A 21,482-nucleotide genomic window follows, 5' to 3' on the forward strand; every position below is an offset into this window, starting at 1 on the left:
TATAACTGACTGCGTGTAATCCAGGGCATCCCTAATACACAACAGATAACTTACTGTGCGTAACCCAGGGCATCCTGAATACAAAACAGGTAAATTACTGCGTGTAATTCATGACATTGTATAAGCATAAAGTGTACTTCCTACCATCTTCACCGACTTTCATTCACGTGGTTGATTCCCTTTGAATTTTAGTCTTCCTATAATGAAGTACTCATGTGGAAATTAACCTAATTATTCGACGTCTCCCTGACCGCTCTTGCATACATGTGCATCTAGCTACACATGTATACTATGACCAAGCTACGCATGGGTACATCAAGTTTTGCATTTTAGGTCTATATAATATAGGCCTACATTGAACTTTTTTTTCGATAAATAAAACATTTATAACAAGTTAACAATATGGTTATGACCATGTATGCATTTATATGAGTGATGAAAGGCCTTATGATGCAGCGTAAAAGCACCAGTCTTAAAGAAGTTTAGTTATTGTTGTAAATCACATTATTATAAATTTTCACCTGGTCATATAATAGTTTCGCTTTTCCTTTCGAGTATAATATTAAAGATGAAGTTCGCTATTCATTGTAGCCGTGAGATCATTCATAAAGAGCATGACGAAAGCATTAAAATGGAAGTTGAGGAATAAAATACAAATATCTCACCTTATCAATACTCCCAATCCCAACGTGAGCTTTTATAATGATTCAGATCTTTTCGTATCTGTCTCGCGAGTTTCCTGTTTCGACGATCAAAAGACATGAAAACATTTATTCCTATGGGCCAGTATATAGGCTGCCTCTGGATCCAGACAATTCAATTGATCAAGGTGGTCTCACAGATAACGATCGCAACAAACTAGATCACACTATGTAGTAGTATTCCTCATTCTTTCTTTTAATCCTGTCAATCAAGTCACAAAATGTTCTGATTCGACAATTTACAACCTTAAACAGTGAGATGTAGTCATGAATCAGACGAGAAAGAGGGCGTTTTTCTTTCAGCCACATGGTCATTTCTTTTTAATCTCGATTTCATTATACTTTTAGGAGCAAGTAGATGCAAACGTTATATAATGGGAGGGGGAGGGGGTTGTACATTGGAAATCTCAACCTTTATACTCTCAAAGTCTGGACCAAAAGCATCTCGCAAAATTCTACTTGTTGCTCGATATTATGGAATTTTTATACAAAATTTTCTACTTTCAATATTTGGACTTCTCCTATTTTCAAAACGGCGACTACTTTTTTCGAAAATTCAAAATTTTCCTCTTATTCTTTTGCAATGTTTAAGTGTATAACGTTCCATAGTTCTCTCCAATTTTCAACTATTATATTACAAAATTTCTACTCATTTTCGGAAATTTCCGATTATTGTGTTTCTAATTTCGTAATTAATTCTCGATATTATGAATTTTGATATTGAAAGCTTGACTTTTTATCTCAACGTTCCACTATTTTATCTCTCACTTTTCTTCTGATAACATCCCTAAAGAAATATCCTTGCCAGAGAGCTATCGATATCCGTAGATGATGCCGAAAGTTTTGATGATGTTAAATATTAAGCCTTCTTTGGTCAATCTATCATGTATTTTCAGTTAGTATCAATTGTTGTATTGAACAGGCCTACACTAAATAAGATTACTTCCATGCATTCTGCTGTAAATACGCTGTTTACTCTCTGGTACAAACAATTTCAACATCAAAATTCTTCAAGATAGTTCTAAGTTGTATTCCCGATTTTATTTTTCCCTCTGTGGACGGTCTGTCCACAACGCCTTTATTATAGCAAATGGCATATATCTGGCATACAAAGTCCCTACAGCATACTTCTTGGTGTTTTAGAGGTGATATACGAATTAATATTAAGTTCGATTGACATGCTTGGTGGGACAAGATGTCATATTTTGTATGATGAAAATCTCGCATTATTGTACACTTGAGCCAATATATGGATAACCCAGTGTTGATTTACATTTCATGTGAAGTTACACCCTTGAACCGAACTAGAAACCTTCCCACACCTAATATAGAAAAACGATCATAGGGGGCAAAACGCGATGTTTTCATCTAATTCGTCTCGCAAGCCTACAAGAAACGTGGTTAATTCAGAAAAAAAAAATCAAAATGGATAGGAAATCCTCAAGGACAGTGATCAATGATTTATGGATTCCTACCTGCTTTTAGCAGCAACTACAAATTTATTATGAGGGCACAAATCTCAATAGTCACAAGGGGAAAATGCTGAAAGCATTTCCATATTATAAGACGTCTATGCTCCATAAAACATCTGATACATGCAGGTAAGGTTCGATCATGGCTCCCTGATCATAGGCCATATGGGTTCAATGCTTTGATGGACTAATATGATGTGTTAATTTCACAATGAAAAAGATGATAATCACGATATGACCTTTTGTTTGAAAGTATTTATTTCAATTTGAATACCATGCAAAAGACAATGAAAACCATATCTGTTACATACATGGATGTAAATGATGTAAGGCTCAATTCTTAAGATGCAATCCAATGCTTTGATGTAACTAATGTAATTCTAACATAAAACAAAAAACACAAAAACCAATTGGTCGATTAATTTCACATCGAAATAGACAAAACTTCATGAAAATAATTTTTGAAACATGTATAATCAATGGCAGTAAATGCTACAACTAGAAGAAAATGTGTGTCGAATGTAACAATGAACACAACTATAGAAACTGTAATCCAAACTCTGTTAGAACCAGAAGACATCAAAGAGTAAATATGGGCATATTCTAGCCGTCTGCAAGAATTTGTCATCTTCATATAAATACAATTATCAAACCACTCCTTTTCAACAAAAAAGGGTCTCTTTTGGGCAATAAACCAATTAATAATTTAATATCTACCAATAAGTTTTTTAAAGCATAATTATTATTGCTTTTAACGGGTAAATACATTAATTGAGGCAATCAAATTCATTACTCTATGTTCCAAGTGTTCCATGATTGGCTCATGCATCTTAAAGTTGAGCTGTCATATAAATTCGAATGCAGAATTTCTAAAAATTGGATAATATTGAAGGGTTATTATGGTTATATGCACAATTTCTTATTCATCTATGGTGATATTTACACATTGCTTTTGTTTGTAATATCTTAAATTACACAATGCTATATCATAATAAGAACAGAAAAGGGCATCTTAAAAAAAATTGAAGAAAAAAATGTACCCAATACCTACCTGCTGCAGCAATTTTCTCAATAATTTGTTTTGTTTGCATTCAATAAATATGAACATATTAATATGTTTGATTATACAAACATGAGAATGATTGCTAATAAATTATTAACTGTGCTCAAATATATATTTATGAAATTCGTTAAGGAACTTGCAAACCTGATTATTTGTTATATCTAATATGAAGAAACCGAAGTATGGAACATCAATCCCCAACATTTTGTGTTTTAAAAACAAGTCTTCGTCATTTGTTAACATGAATTGTTCAAATGTGTCCAATAGATGCTTGCACAAAATACAAAAATATCTTGATTTCGCATTCTTTGTGAACTAATTGATTATGGTTAAAGCATGAATCAATTTTATTCCAAATTAATTACATTAAACATGGCTGCATGACAGCAGTCCTTTGGAAAATGGTTTGGGATTATTGTGCAAGCAAAACACTTCCATTGTCAAATGGTCAAACACATTCCTTTTAGCTTTTAATTACGGACAAGGGCAATGTATTTCAAGTCCATTACCCTAAAATCAGAGAAAATTTATCAAAATGTGGCCTAATGTGTATGCATAAATTATATTTCAAAGAATCATATCATATTACTCATTTTTTCTGAAAGTTTGTAACAGTGATTATACCATCATGTAGTTAGTTATAAATCATTTTTTCTAATTATTTGTTTGCTTAATTATTAATATCCAAAAGCAAAAATAAGCTATGCCCTTCTTAAGTTGTGAATGAGTTCCTAGACTTGCATCCATTATACTTTCTGTAGATGATTATTAGGCCTTTATATTTTGCATCATTGTCAATAATCTGAGTTTTCTGATTTTGTTAAAGTTGGCTAGCACAACATCATTGGACTAATCTTAAACATTCAATGATAGAAAGACTTATATGCATCTACCAACCTCTCATCCTTGTCAATTACTTATACAATTGATAAAAAGAAGAAACAAGTAACCTTAAAATGCTTGGTAACTAAACTGATCAACAACTGGCAACATAAATGCTGATGTGAAATAACTTTTATAATAATATGTAAGAATAGTATGCTCAACATAATGGCAAGAACAGTTGTTTACATTGTAATTAAGCAACACGCATATTACTTGCAATGCGATCAGTGCCATGCATTGCATACACAGTGGACAGCCACAAGGCAGTTCTGACTTGACGGGTGACCTCAAAGAGAAATGCAAGCTTTGCAATCAGATTATTTCCTGTCGATAGAATCAAAAAATTTCTTTATGCACACAGCAAAGTGTAACAGAATTAATCCATTCATTTATTCCAAGTAAGTATTAATAAAGGTTGACAATAAACACAGGCATAGAATTTCCCAAACTTTGCCACTTGCTAAAATATGCATGTGCTGAGACAATCTACTGGCCAAAATAAAATTTTCACTCCCATTTTCCTGAATTATGCACACATCAGCTACTGTGCAGGGTTAGAGCAGCCTAATAATATTTGCATACAATAAGCAGAAATAAAGAGTTAATGTTAGGGATGAAAAGCATGATATTACACAGACTGAAAATTATCAATCAACTTACCACATATCTATTTGTTCTTACTGGCAGAATGACAATGCCCTATTTTCTACTGGCAAATGGAAAACCACACTGCCATTTAGCCTGTAAGTAGCCTTAATGTCAAGGCCTGAGTTCAGAAAAGCCCTATGCACAAAAAAAACATGCCTGAGAGTGCTTAGCTGTTTTCATTCATTGATTATATACAGGAGTAAACATAAAGTTTGCCCAACTTCTAAATTGTGTATAGGTTCATTTATTACATGAAGACAGTGAATATTCTAATGACCTCAACCAGCATTCTGTATGTAATACTGAATCGACATGAAGTCCCTTGACCTTTACTCACTCTTTAATCACAACAACTGTGTAATTAAAAAAAAAAAAAAAAACAGGTATTCATGAAACAATTCTGGGACTCAAATTGGTTCAGAGAACACAATGCAATAGATGCACATTCACCATCAAGTAATGGATGCAAATTCCTTACCTGGACTGTAAAGCTGTTTAACACTTTCTGGTGACAGTTTTCTCAAGCTGTGTGATAACTCTGCTCTTCTATGACCTTCCACTTTTTGTATGGCATCACTCCATCTGTCCAATGTCCTTTCAATGTTTTCATTCAAGCCTTCCTTTGTCAATCCACCAATCTTACTAGTCAATGTTACAATCTGTCAATTCAAGGAATCATTGGAGAATAAGGTCCACTTGAAATGTTTCCAATGTTGAAAAATACAATGCAATGTTATACAAACCAGCTTACTATATTGATTTCAAGTTTAGGATCCAACCCTTTAAATGGATATTCTGGTGGCAGACAATGTCACACTTAGTCACATTATAAGCTGAAAACACCATCTCAATATTGTCCCTAATCCAAGGATATGGTTGACACTGTTAGCTGAAAACACTATCTCAATATCTCGTCCCTAAGCCAAGGATTGAATGAATACAACCTATTTCGAAAGACATAACCTTATATACTCTCCAGGAGTGGATCACAATAGCTGGTCTGTGATGTCATAATAGAAAAAGTTCTTCAAAAAGTTTTGCTTTGTCGTTTATTTGTCATTGAGACTTAATACATTTGGAATGTATTTATAATTTCATCAAAACCTCTTCATACAATATTATTTTCCTCTGAGAATAAGTGAGTTAAATCAGGAAGTTGTTAGGGAGAAGATACTATGCTAGAAACACCATATATTGGCAATAAAAAAAAAACCCAACACCGAAGAACTTTATTAATATTCCCTATTCATTGATTTCAATTTTTCATCTGCTCTTTCTATACCTATGATTTCTGCTTAACTTTCACAAATGCAGATATCAGGGCTACCTGGCCAATAATTATTATGCATTTTGTAAGACCTCAGGCATAATCTCCTGCTAATCGCTCAGACAATTTTATGATCGTAGGTGTTTGTTTTTACATGAGCAAAACCACATCTACTTTAAAGGGTTTACAGGCATTGTATCTCCTCTCTAAACAACTCCATGGTTAAAAATTTAGGGGGAAAAAGCATTTTGGTTGAATTCCATCATTTTTATTCTAAGGCAATCAACTTCAGTCACTAGAATATCACTGTTGGTTTGTAACATTGGTGTCGTAAATTGTTTCCAAGAAAGTTCTGCCCTTGCAAAAGAGACAGCAACACTTAAGCAAAAGATACATGTCATAGCCTAATTTACACATGAGAATGGAATGAAATTATTGTTAGCATGAAGTGATTAGGTGTAAGGTGTATTACATCCACCTTAGTTTTGACCAAAGAATACATTTTGTAACGTTTCTACCATACAATGTACTAGTTACTGAAGTGAACAGTGAATATGCCAAGTGAGAATTAAGCTGCAATGGAGCTTATAATTATACGGCAATGAAAAGAAACAAGGCCTTTAAAGAACTGGTTAAGCTACAAAAAAATTGAAAATGGCAACACTATATAAGCTTTACAAGAAATAAATGCTGAAGTTAAATGCTTCCATGGGAAATACTGCATGTAGAAAAGTTAACGTTGCTAGCAATTGTTTTTACCCTGTTATACTCCTTGTACATGTCACAGATAAGTTGATCCACAGGGGTTGGATCTGCAGGCAAAGAAGTAACAGCAATGCCATTCGAACTGGTGATTCTCTTTCCCATGAACTGCTGACTCAAGTCTGTCTCGTACTGAAAACAAAACAGACCCAGCTGTGATCAGCTCCAAGTAGTGTCATTAAATCTTTCCAAAGAAATAGAACTATCAATTGCCAACTGACCCCAGAATATGTACTTAATGTAAATTCAGGAAGATGGTAAATATGATTGACAACAAATATTAAATTATAAAGTGATATCAAAATTATACAAAGCACAAACAACGTTTGTAACAATGAACTACAAATGAAAAATAAAACAATTAAAAAATTCACCTTTTTGCGTTCTCCTTCCAAGTTTTGCAGTTCATTGTAACAGCCATTGAGACTCCCTTGAAGAGTTATCCCAACTTGTTCCTTACACATTTCTACCTCTGATGTGATAACCCCATCATGAATCTTTGCAGATGGAAGTGCATTGGGAAGTCTTTTAGGGGGGACAGGTGGTAGTCCAGTGATACCTGATGCCTGGTATAGGAGGGCATTAATGGAATGAATTTCATTTTGTTTATACCATGGATTATTTGTAGCACCAGTATACCCAACATGATTTGTTAAATGGTTTATATTATTGTATGGACTATCTGAGGGGACAGGTCCACGAGGATTGCCATTGATACCTGACAAGTTTGTTCCATACAACTGACTAAGCTCTGACTGGTACCTTGTTTGCAATTTGCTAATGTCATTGAGGTTAGGTCTATTGGTATATGGTTGGAAGTGATTTGAACCAGCTTTGTGAAAGCTATTGTTCGCTTGCAGCAAGTGTGGATTTAGTGCAACATCACCAAACCCTTTGACAAATTCATAATCAGTTTTTGGTGGTGTGAAGGTTTTGACATTGGGATACATCTGATCCTTCAAAGGGTATTGGTTGCCACTATGGAATCCATTTCTTACATTGCTCATATCTGTCATATTATCAGGGATACCTTGGGAGTGAAAATTACCAAATTTCCCAAGCTCAACAAAATTCTCAAACAACATTTTAGGTTTGTCACTAAAGGCTTGTGGGGTGGATGTTTGGATAGTGTTTGCAGCTGTTGACAATGCAGCAGATCCTCTGGTAACGTCAGCATATGATGAACATTCAGGTGAAGGTGTAGTACTAGTTTTCACATCGCTACAGATCACCCTTGGACTTGGTGTGCCTGTGAAACAAGGAAATTAAACTAATTACTTCTGGTCACTCTAGAGAAACATGATTATAGCTGACATCATGATCCATGTCAACAATGAATTTTATGAGCAACATTATCTGTTCAAGTTTCTAGTCAAGTACCATTCATCAAACATCAAAGCTCATTGAGGATTACATGTTTTGAACATCTCTTTTATGACAAAAACTACAGCACAATTTCTGGTGCCAGTATATTTATGTCCAGTGCTAAGTTACTTGCTTTCAAAGGTTTACTTCAGTGTTCTCCACTTCCGGTTTTGTCCGGGCGCGCCGCCCGGACAAAACTTGAAAAGGCTGGCTAGCGCCCGGACATAAAGCTACCGCCCGGACGAAAAACTCGGCCGCCCGGACAAAAAAAAAAATTATACAGGTTTGGGCGATATATCGAAAATTATTATTATCGCGATAATTTTTTTTCAAGACGATATTTTTTGATGATTGAACAAATGACGATAATTTCTTGTGAAAGAAATTTGAAATAAATGTGGGAAAAAATGCGATTATCCTTTCTCCGTTTTATGTGTAAATGTTATTTTAGCATTCCATGGTTAAGAAAGTTGAAAAGATATAAACTTTATCAACTTCATTTTCTGCCTTTTGAACTTCGTAAAAACCCCGTCCTTTACAACATTGACTGTATAGAGAAAAAAACTCGGAAAATCAGTAGAGAAATTACCAATTGTGTACGAACAGTAAGTTGGTACACCTTCCAAATTTTACGAAATATAGAGCCAAATACTTTCGAAAAATTCACGCGAAACTGGCATATCGTGCTAAATGCAACTAATGTCATGTAAACAAGGCTCTAGTACACCCATTTATGAATAAACCATAAGACCACATCTGGAGTTAAGCGGGGGGAAAAGAAAGCATTTTCTATAAATTCCCCCCAAAAAAGTAAACATGAATATCCTACCATAGTTAAGTGTACAGTAAATAACCTAACCACTTCGTCGGTTACGGATCTCACGTAACAATAAAAACACAACTAATTGTATTTTGCGAAGTTGACGTTTTCTACAAGGACATGGAAACAATATTTTGAATTAAGTTGATCATGCCAAGTGGCCTAAGACATGGTATTACAAGGTTTATTATCATAAAGATGGCCATACTGTAGCTATTGGGGCCTTGATATCGTGCTGTCTGTGTGGTATAGACTGTGCCTCGTGTATTATGGGGAATAGATTGTTTTGTTCATGCGGAGTCGGTTGGCTTGAGGTGTGTTTTACTTACCTTAATGTTACGGGGATATTTACCTACTTTTCTTGAACGTCTAAGATAATATTTCACATATCTTCATCGATCCTTTACTGACTGACCTAATTAATTCTAGAGTGGAGCCAAAATAGTTTACTCCATGAAAAGTTTTTTGGAAACGTGCCAAAAATGTTAACAAACAGGTGTTAGACAGGGGGTTGTTTGGCAAGGTACCTGGGAAACTTCGAAGCACATGTAGCCTACCGTGATATTTAAGTAGGGGTAAACACTGCAGTTGTAAACTGAGTGCACGCGGTTAGGCAGTCTAGAAACGGGGCTTTGCCGAACGTAGTTTGTTTCATAATATCGACAATTTTGTAAGTTAAACTTTTTAGAGATTGTAAAACAGATCTCTTTTCATTTTATCTTTTCATTTTGTAAAACAAATCTCTTTTCATTTTATCACATAATATAGCTACTCTAACTTGTCATTTTAAAATTTTCATCAGTTTCGTGACAATTTAAATTAAAAAAGTTGTCAGTATTTTGAATCCTCAACTGCGATTTTTTTATCGCCAGACAGGCGAAAATACTAAAATTTTCCGGGGCCTTCGCCCCCTGGACCCCACACAAGGGGTTCCACCCCTTGACCCCACCGGGGTCCTAAGGCGGGCCCATGGACCCCACACGCCATTATGCTCGCACGCAACAGGGGTTGGTGTTTTCCCTGCGCAAAAACACCGGTGGGAAATCGGCAGTCGTTTTTAGTGTGTTCGCGAACACACTAAAAACAACAAGGAAAAATTATCGTAATTATCGAAATATCACGATAAGTTTTGAACTATTTATCGTGACGTTAAAAAGCAAATATCGCCCACCCCTTACTGGCATCTTGTCAAACATTTTCTAAAAGTCACTCATATTCTTTAAGAGTGACGAATTTGATCGAAAATACACGTTTTGTTTCAGCCGCGGCCGCGATCGATTTGCCCATCACCCCCGTATGCCTGTAACATCTCCAATACCTACACACATGACATATCGTAAATAAACACCGACTCCGCGAGGTACGAAACTTCTGTCAAATCAGTGACAAATAGCCTAGTAGCGCACGCCGCAACATTCTTAAAGAGTAACGAATTTGATCGAAACAACATGTTTTGCTTCTGAATGCCCCAGAGGAGATAGCAGATGATGAGGAGGAGGATGTGGTGACCGTCAATAGCTAGGCTACCTGCATAACATGCTACATGCTGAGACAAGTCTCACTGCAATTGTTATCCTGTTGGTGTTGAAATAAATAAAGACTAATTTGTTATTTGATCATCTATTTATCATTCTTTCATTCATTGTGTGCATCTGTGTAATAAGGACTGATAATTGGTTGATATGCCTGAACTTGGCAGTTATCCCAGTCAAGCACAGGCTGTGTTGGGTTAGCCTTGCACAGTGTAGAATAATTTTTCATTGGACTTAGGGCCTATTCATTACTACTCATATTTCAGCAACAATTTTGAAGTGTTCTTATTTTTTTTCATTTGGCAAACGTAAGAGAAAATTTAAAACACTGCCTAAAAAACAGCAATTCCTGGAGATACATGCAAGGCAAATATAGCACCAAATGTTGCACCATTTGGCGTCTAGCCCACCTTTGGAGGGCAAAAATTTTCCAAAGGGGAGGGGGACACCCCCTCCCCTTAAACCCCTCCCCCAGGACGGCGATTACCCCCAGGACGGTGATTACCCCCAGGACGGCGATTACCACCCGGACAAAAAAATGACCTGCGGAGAACACTGATTACCATTACAACAATACAAGCCTTCTCTTGAGTTCTGTTATTTTGATAAATTTAAACAACTTTCACGCATTACAGTATTGTTACAACACAAGGTCTTAATAATGTTTGCGTCCACTCAGAAAAACTTGCATCTCTGCAGTCCTCCATGAAAACATGCACTTTATAATACCTCTACAGGAACCCACAAAACTTACTTATAATGGCCCCTAACAACACCTTGGCTAGTGCACAACAAAAGCCTGTAGTAATAGGTCTATAATGTTCATGAAACTTGTAACTAATATACAACAAAACTACTCTCAAATTCAGAAGCGGGAAATTTTGCCATAGACTAGTTACCATATATGCTGGCCTAGACATCTGCAATGCACACTACTGTATTTATAAAACTACCATATATATAGTGTATGTGAAAATGTTGTACGTTATACATATGCTGTGAATGCTAATGTGAAATCAACGTAAAGTAAAACAAGTGCCTTAGAGAAAATGCAAGAATAAATATACTGCACTTTTAACTGACTTAATGGGGCCCCTTAAATTTTGTAGAAAATATTACTTATAGATCTCAAAGACACACCCTAAAAGGCCTAGTACTTGCTCACAACTTTTATGAACCTCTGTCGTAAGTTACCATTAACAGTTACCCAATGCAAATTATTCAAAGTTGAACAATCTTTTCCTTTTCGCCCCTCTATAACCAGTTGGCTCAACCCCAGCCAGTTCCGACCCCTTTCACATTACAGTATGTTATACATACAACAGGTGTTTAATCAACACTACATGTCCTTTGAACAGAACACCCTCTCTCATGAAGATCTTAAAAGAAAATTTGGTCCAACTGAAAAAGTTGTCTTCTTGGATGATCAGACACCTGTAAGATTCAGTACAAGTTAACAATATCTATAAAGTAATATGTTAGTATTAATCTTAGTATCAACTTCCATAAGTTTATAGTTACCCTTGTTGAAGGAACACAGTGCTGGTTTTTGTGATCCAACCATTGGATATTTCATCCAACCATCCTGCAAGTTGTTCCTGGGAAAATCATTTCTTTCCACACCACTGGAGCAGAAATTGTGAGTTGTTGGTAATGGCAAATTTGGTGAAATGTTCTGGAAACTTTGGTGTAAAAGAGTAGAATTTAAGAAGTTACATATCAAATGGAACCCACTGCTCAGAAATATCCCTCCCTTTGAACTATAAGTGGATGCAGTGATTATTGATTTGTCTGGATAGTATTCAAAGAAAATCAGGGCTCCAATTTAACGGTCGGCCGATTCCCCGAGACGACCTAAAATCACGTCGAACAACCTAAAACCGTGCTAAGGTTGTCCGACGGACGACTAGCTTATTCTGTATATGCCGTAAGTGTTCAACACTTCAAACAAAAATTGGAAAATTCCTTAATTATAACCAATCTCCATATGGAACTAAAGAACAACCTCTTTAATCAGCTATAATAAGGCCTAAATCATTATACCAACTGAATATACCAAAATTGATTTCAAGTGAATAAATAAATGAAAAATTGTTACATCAACCTTTGACATTTCTTGTTAGTTTTTGGTGCTTTCATTTGGACAACTTAAAATCCTTTGGACAACCAAATATGAAGGCAAGGTTGCACAAAGGTCAACCTTAACATTTTCTTAAAAATGAGCGCTGAATATAGATATCTCACTTGTTGGATGCTAGGTGACCTTGCACTGTTGTGGTAGGAATTGAAGAGCTTGATTCTGCACTGTCATTTAAGATATCTGACACCAGATCATCTAGGGTAGATGATTGATCAAGGACATCATCAGGTTGATCTTCGCTATATCCCTTCAAAGAAAATTTATTGATATTACCATAAGTTAGCTAATGCATCATTCATCAGGAAATTAAAAAATCAAGGATCTCACCATAGCAGTTTATTTGTATTTTCCAAATGATGTGTGATGTTTAAAAAACCCATCAGCCCCATCAACACCCTACCTCCCCCCACCCCCTCCCCCCAAAAATATACATATAGTTTGATATTTGGGTCATTCCATATCAAATCACCAAATTTTGGAGTATGTTGTAGTTCTACATCTTTTCAAAATACCCAAATATATTGCATGCTTGGAACACCATGAAATATGCATATTCTGAAAATTTCAGTTGCATTGCTTCAAAATTGGCCGTTTTATCACACTTTATCGCATCAAAACCCCTTCCTCATGCTGAATCGCAGCATGAAATAGCAACTTTAGAACTGCACAACTTGCAAATATATTGTAGGAAAGCATTGTAATCATTATTTTTTGTACTAGACAATAACCTCTGAAAGAATCAAGTACCCTGAAGCAATGGTTTAGGAGTAATTTATCACTACAAATAGCAAATTTTTTAGTGAAAAATACCAAAATCAAATATTTTGACACTTTTCAGTTGACCTTACTCCACAAGACAATGTTTTATAGCCTAATTTTTATATTCCTTTTTTAAATAGACTCTATAGGCATCTATAACCAGAATGCAAAAATGCATTGTGGTTTCCATGATGTAACATGACCAGTTTTCTTATGTACATGTACATGTTTGCAAGGGTTTCACGATTTGACCTCTGATGACCCCAAATGATCTTTGCCCTCCACCAAAAACAATAGCCTTCTTTAACACAATGTGGTACTTCTACATACTAAATATGAAGTCTGCCCATGCTTCCCATCTTGAGATATCGAGTTTACAAGGTTTTCCCCATTTTGACCCCTGGTGACCCCAAATGACCTCTGACCTCCACCAAAAACAATAGACTTCTTGTACTCAATGTGGTACTGCTACACACCAGATATGACGTTGGTCCAACCTTCCATTCTTGAGATATCATGTTTACAAGCTGGGCGTCACAAACACACACACACGCCATTATGAATGCAAATGTTATGATTATCATCAAACCAATAAAATGTGGTAGGATTTTAGTTGCTGAGAAATGAGACCTCAAAATCAAGAAAATGTCAAAATGCCACGGTGGCGACAAATTGCAGAATTTCAAAGTGTGATAAATCGGCCAATTTCATAGTGTTCCAAGCATACAATAAATTGGTAATTTTTAAAAAAGGTCGAACTACAACATGCCCCAAAATTTGAAATTGAAATTAAACTTCCTTGTGTGAAATATCATTGGTACAATCGTTTTCACTCAAAGAAGGGCGGGGAGGGATTGCATATTATTCAAGACTTGTTGTTTAAGACTGTGTGTATTTACACACAAAAAAATCTTTTTCCCCAAGTACCTCACTCAACAAGAAAAACCGATTCCCTAGCTAGGTTGAAAACAGGGAAACCTCAGTGTATTATCTTGCAGTTGTTTTTTACTAATATAAATGTCAGGCTTTTTATAAGAATAATTGTTTTCAGCTTCACACAATTAAAATGCCAAGTTTTAGATTTTATAAAGTCTGTGCATAATTTTTGGCATATTAAAGCAAGGTGAACATTACAATGTATTTACAAGTACTTTTTTTCTTTTGGAAAGTATTCCATCAATGTGGATGTTACTTTTAATACACATACAGATGATGCTCCCTGTGAAACATTACCTTGTGCAACTTTCAGCATATGTGTTTGCTTGTTAGGAATAAATAATACTGAAAATTATTAAACCTGTCTCAAAAATGTTCATAATGCTTTACCAAGTGAATAAACTGTTATGCCTCTCAACTTGATTGTGGAAGTTACAATGTTCAAGGGTTCCTGACATTTTATTAAAGTTTTGTTTTGTTGCTGCAATTGATTAAAAGTGCTGAAAGTTCTACATTTGAAGGGCTAAATGCAACTATCAAAAGGATTCAAGTGCAGTTTACTTACCACAGTGAGATTGTGGGGACAATTCCAGAATACATTTGTACTGTCCATCATTCAAATACCACTTCAGTATGAATGAGCTGCAAGATAACAAAAGCATCAATTGACAATGTGATTCTATCGTAATGAAATCAAAATCATATCCACAAAAAGGAAACTACTAGTTTATGGTTATTTTTCATCTCTTCAACTTCAAGCACATTGTTATGTACAAAAGGGACACTATGGAACTAAGACAGTATAGTTTAAGGTCTGAGAAATAGTTACGTCTTAAGTGTGCATGCAAAATTTTCTTGTCTTTGTACGGGGGGTCTGCCTCGTAAGAGCCTCGGCTTTCTCAGACCTCCTCCACTTGTCACATACATTTTCTTCTATTATTGTGTTATATATTTTTGAATGTGGAAACAAATGAATGAAGTGGAAACAAATAAATGAAATGAAAAAAATGAAAATGAAATGAAAAGAAACAGGCCAGGAACTTTGGTCAAAGTTTTCTTATCCTAGTTCTGCCCATAGGGCCAATGTTTTAACCTGCTGATGTAGGGTCCATTTTCCTACAAAATTATATGGAACCAACTTTGAAGTCTAGTGGTGCCATCATTTGTGAATTCATTTAACCATCGTTGATTTTGGTAATAGCTCTATGGCCAGAGAATACTCACTTGTTGGTTTGAGATACTGTATTGACCAAGTTGCTCAAAATTTGACAAAAAAATTATTTCTTAAATTAACAATTTGATTCTTGGGTGAATTTAGCTCTAAAACTGAGATAGTGATTGCTGGTTTGATATTAAATTCTGAATGCTTGCCACAGAATAATTCAACAAAATAGTTTTGAGCTTTGCAATTTATTGCAGTGAAAAGTTAGTAGTGTCCAAAATTGGGAAGAATCCCAATGACAACATTTCAGTGAGATATCTGCAACAGGTTCTATAGGACTGTAACATCTGGACAACTTTGGTAAATACAAAACTAATTTTTTATGTACCTACATTATGTGTACAATTGAACTATTTCAGAAAAGTCTGGGGTGGTAACCTGGCAATCCAATGCTAACATGACACATGAAACTGTTGCTTGAAACCTAAATTTCGTCCTATGCAAGATTTTCTCAAAAGTGCCCCTTCCCCCCATTTTTTTCTTTTTCTTTAATGTAAGTGGTAGGTGTTAAGGATATAATTATTGATACTTTGGTGGAGACTTTCACATAGGCTATATCACAGCAATTTTACCATCTGAAACTGATCTTTCGTGTATCAAAACATGAGGGACAGAGTTTGACCTCATTTTTTCCCAATTATTAGTTAAAATTTTTGTAATTTTCATTTTTATTCTTAATTTTTATCCAAAATCCATTTGAATTTTATGAGAATCGCTTTGGAAGAGACCTCAAAATACAATTTGGTGTCATCAGCAAACTTCTTGGCTGTACACAAAATATATCTGTCAATGTCATTTTTATAGGCAACAAACAACAAGGGACCCAAAACAGACCCTTGTGGAACCCCACTAGTAACATCCTGCCAAGGAGAAGCTGAGCCTTTAATAACCACAATCTGTTTCCTATTACCAAGCCAATTCTTGATCCAAGACAGTTAATTCCCAATGTTGACACCCATACTCTTAAGCTTAAGTAGAAGACACTGGTGAGGAACTTCATCAAAGGCCTTCTGATATCCAGGAACACAACATCTTCAGACTTCTGCCTATTTAGTGAACTTGTTACATCTTCCATAAACCCAAGAATATTAGTGAGAAAAACCTTTTTTGACAAAGCCATATTGAGACTCTCTGATCACGACTGACTACTGAAGTGACTCACCATAGACTCCATGACCTTACAAACAACACTAGTGAGACTAACAGGCCTGTAAAAACAGGGCTTAGACTTATCACCCTTCTTGAAAATTGGGGTAAAATTGGGGTAATATTAGCACATCTCCAGTCCTGAGGAACACAATCTTCATTCATAAATTTAATACAACCAATGAGATTGGAACGCAAAAATTGGTGTGCTAAAGTCTTCAACAAATGGGCCATTCTCGGTCACGTGTGTGACGGAAAAATGGGGAGATTTGCACTTAACCACTAAGTAACTACTTTTAGGTAAAGAAAGTTTGGTTGATTGTAGTACTTAAGTACATGCACCAGGGGACTCTTTTACAAAACCATATAGCTTAGCCAAATTCAGAACATTCATGTGCTGGCAGAGGTCATATAAAGGTCGGTCACGTGTGTGACGTGAAATGAAACTGGCTTTATTACCCCAAAAAACATTGGCAAATTCCTCAATTTCTAACAGGGCTGGATAACCCTAATTTCTCATGTTTCTACCTTAATGTGTTTCCATTCTAACAAGATATTTCACCTCAATATTTCACTTCTTAAAATTAGCATAATACTACATAAGCTAAAAAAATCCGGTCACGTGTGTGACATTGTTGGGTCACGTGTGTGACATTCTGAATTTTCAGTCCATAGTATGCAATTTTGCAGTGGAAATGTGACTCTAGTAATGACCAAAGAACAGCACTGATGTTGATATTCCATAGGAATTACTTTAAAATAGTTTTACTGCCATGATTTGGAGGGTCACGTGTGTGACATTGTTTGGTCACGTGTGTGACATTCTGCATTTCCATTGATAAATGTCACACGATGGTCACGTGTGTGACGACTAATTAGAGGCTATTAATTAATCATAGGAATAATTATTTGGCTGGATATTTTGCAGAGCTAACAGTCTGTACCAAGAACGGTTGCATATCAAGTGTGGACATCGTAAGGCACATCAGTTACTCTTTACGAAAACTTTTGCGTTATTTTGGTCACGTGTGTGACATCAAATTTATGCTAATTAGCACCCATTATTAACGAAGAATTGAAGATCAGGAACCTCTGCTTTAGGAATGAAATAAATGAACCCATGTATAACTGCCTCCATGTGATAGTTGAGCACTGAAATATTATTTCTAGATACTCATGTAGAAAAAACAAATATACAGTTAAAAACTACAAATTTTGGCTAAAACTTACAATAATGCAAATTTATGCAAATTAGTATGTTATGGTTGTAATTTTAATGAAAAAAATATGAAACAGAAAACTTGAGGAATCCCTCTAAAACAAAAAGTATAGCATTTGGTCCTGATGAACACTTTAGTTTTTCCATGCCAGTTTCATTTTTCAGAGAATGGCCCACATACAGATGGACTGCATCAGGCCCACAAGCTTTAGAAACATTAAGACAAAGCAGCTCCTTTAAGACCTCATCCAAAAATATGACCTATCTTGTTTAGGACCATCACTTTCCCTCTGAAAATCTGGAATACTACTCATACTCAGTATACTACTCAGTGCTCATATCTTCCCTTGTAAAAGTGCAAGATCCTGACTATCACTATGTAATCTGCTTGTGGTGCCCTAAAGAGAAACAACTGCATCTTTAACTTTCTCCTTTGCCCTGACATAAGAAAAGAAGGCCTTTGGTTTATCCTTATAATTTGAGGCAATGTTATTTTTGTAATTCAATTTTGCTTCAGCTGATGAATCTTGAACTTGACAAAAAGAGATTGAAAATTAGTCATCCTAGACAACTTCCACATTCTATGTTTTTGCCTAATTGCACATCTAACTTTCTCATTCATCCAGGGAGGCATACTGCTTTTATGACGACAATTCTTCCCGGGAACATGATTTTCCACGATGACCTTTAACTTATCAGCTAAACAGATCCAAGACTGAGAAACACTCATGTTTCTAAACAAATTAATCCAATCTTAATCCTTTAGTAAAGTTTCAATTGCCTCTGTATCTGATCTCCACAAATCAGGGACCCTTTCCTTGCTAACTGAATTTACGACCTTGCCAACAACATCAAGGTTGGCATACCATGATCACTAGTTTTCCCCGTCAAATCAACAACATTACTTGGATCAGAACTCAAGACAAGATCCAGGATGTTATCCCCCTAGTAATAGGGCAAGTAACATGCTGATAAAAAAAATCAATCTTGCACAACACCTAGAAATTTATTACCCTTCCTACCACTGGAACCATCAATCCAATTAATGTTAGGAAATTTAAAGTCGCCCATTATTACAACATAACTGGCTTTAGCAGCCTTTCTAATTGATTCAAACAGCAAACCATGTTATCGAGGAGAATGACACCAATAGTAATAACACTACTGAACCTCTTGGAGTTGTCAGTGGACAACTCCTACCAGACAGAATTGACAAAACAACCTTGTAACTGAGACTTCTGAATACTTAGAATATCATCCCTAGTAACATACAGTAAAACTTCCCCACCAATACCATTATGAGTATCCCTCCTGTTCTAACAGAAAAAAAAAATCAGTTCCTGGGACAAACATTACTTTCATGGCCAGGAAAAACCTAATTTGCTATTCATTGGCAATTTTAAATCTCATGATGAAGTAGGCCTAGCCTAGGCCTTTTTCTAAATTAATGGCGGTAGGCCCTAGGCCTTATTAATGAACTTGTTTGCACCATTCAGAATCTGAGTGCTGTATATTAATAATGATATTGCAACTATTGATATTAGGCCTACATATTGATATTGCAAATTTTTGTTACCCAGCCTATCCATATCATACGAATGTTTTCTAAATTCTATGTTTAGTTTTACTAGCAACAAAATTATAAACTTTCTGTCGAAAATCAGAACCATATTCATTCCAGGCCATTCATTATATTAGTTAGCCTAAGTTAGGCTAACGTTAGGGACATAACTTTACCACGGCTAGGGCTAGCCTATTGTAGCTTAGTGCTACATTTTTTAACGTAGGTCTAGGCCTAACTTACAGACGTTCGTTTGAATTACTGTTAGCAAAATTGTGGACAATTTGTTATTGTCTCCTCGTCTTTCTCTAACTATTCCATAGTGTTGTTGTTCTACAAAGTAACAGAAAATAAGCACCTGAATATAGGCCTTTAGGTGGCCAGAGATAGCAGACGGTTTTTAGAATTCGGAATCCAATTCTCTCAATCTCTCAGCTCAGCCAATCACTAGTACTCTCACCTCAGTTACTCAATGTAATTGAAAGTTATAGTGACATATATTGCGTTCTGGTGTCGTTCTGGTACGATAGTTAACGCGCATGCGTACGATAAACTCCATAATTATTATTCATCAAGCCGACTATTTGAGAAACGTTAAGAATAATACCTACCACATTCAAAAGGAATCTAAGCCCTAAAATTTCATATTTAAGAAAAACTAAAGCGATATGTATTGCCATCCCTAGCTAAGTGCGATTGAAACCTCTGTAATATTATGAGCAGACGACTAGAAATAATGAAAGATGATTGGACGAAAGTCATAGGCTGCACAGACGGCCATATAAGTTAGTGGCGCTATCCGTGAACTAATAACAGAGTCATTCAACAGGGCACAGAGTACACATTTTTTTTGTCGCAACGTCAGATAATAGACTAATTCGTCGCTAAAGACACTGATATGCAATGTAATTACAAATAACTCGTGTTTTCTTCAAACTTTTTATTTGTCATTATATAGTATTAAGTTGTTATTACTGTGTACAAGAAATACAGTATTAAATTAATTGGATTTTGAAGTAAGCGTAATGACAACAAGTATACTATAACTTACGGGACCGTTGTTTAAGCAACTTCCGGTTCTTCAGTTGGCAGCAAAACACGTGGGAATACGAAGTTACCCCGGGCTGTAACATACGGCATGCGTGAATTATATCTGGCTACGTGACAACCTGCCACATTCAAAATGAATTTAAGCCCTAATTTTCATATTTCATAAGTGTATGACCATCCCTTGCTAAGTAAGATTGAAAGCCCTGTAATATTATTATTATATAATGAAAGATGATTGGACGAAAGTCATGGGCTGCATATATGGCCATATAAGTTAGTGGCGCTATCCATGAACTTATTACAGTCCTTCAATATGGTACAGAGAACACATTTTTTCGCAACGTCAGATTAAATTATTATTTATTTATTTGTTTTTTTTACAGAATTAGACCAATTCGTCTGTTAACGACACTGATTTATAAATCTAGTTACAAATAACTCATGCTTTCTTCGAACTATTCATTTGTCATTGTAAGTTATTACATTTTTACTACAAACTATGTATTTGTAGCTACAGATTACTAGGATGCACGATTTAGATAAACCTACGGCCCACCATTTGTACCGTTAAGCATGCAGTAGGAATACGGTACTTAATTCCTATAATCGGTTTTATATGTGAACATTTTGCTCTTATGCAATTTTTCATGCAACTGCGTATTTCTCATGGAAGTGTTTGATTGTGAGAATTCACCACTCTGTCCCAATGTTATGCTAAAAGACATCTACATGCAATCTCAGTTCATGTCTCCCATGCCCAACCGCGTAACTTCCACCTGCTCGGATGATTATTAACGTGAAATTATCTTTCTTACAGCGAACTAATAATTGAGATGTCTCATTAGGCTGTTAAATGACCGAAATGGTAACACTTTTCTGTACACTCACCATCACTACTCAATCACAACAGAGAAGAGCCAATCATAAGGCATTT

The 21,482-nt window shown here is 35.6% G+C and overlaps 1 protein-coding gene across 1 annotated transcript; it reads right to left on the reverse strand.

Moving 5' to 3' along the window:
• Positions 1-2,413: 2,413 nt before the first annotated feature.
• Positions 2,414-20,012, reverse strand: LOC139966049 (uncharacterized). Its single transcript, XM_071968693.1, has 8 exons — positions 19,857-20,012; positions 14,916-14,992; positions 12,760-12,902; positions 12,037-12,197; positions 7,173-8,047; positions 6,796-6,930; positions 5,248-5,428; positions 2,414-4,445 (listed from the first exon to the last, which is right to left on the reverse strand). The coding sequence occupies exons 2-8, from the start codon at positions 14,964-14,966 to the stop codon at positions 4,315-4,317; spliced, it is 1,677 nt and encodes a 558-aa protein (XP_071824794.1). The 5' UTR covers positions 14,967-14,992; positions 19,857-20,012; the 3' UTR covers positions 2,414-4,314.
• Positions 20,013-21,482: the final 1,470 nt, after the last annotated feature.

This window comes from Apostichopus japonicus, chromosome 4 (genome assembly GCF_037975245.1).
Source record: "Apostichopus japonicus isolate 1M-3 chromosome 4, ASM3797524v1, whole genome shotgun sequence".
Taxonomy (NCBI): domain Eukaryota; kingdom Metazoa; phylum Echinodermata; class Holothuroidea; order Aspidochirotida; family Stichopodidae; genus Apostichopus; species Apostichopus japonicus.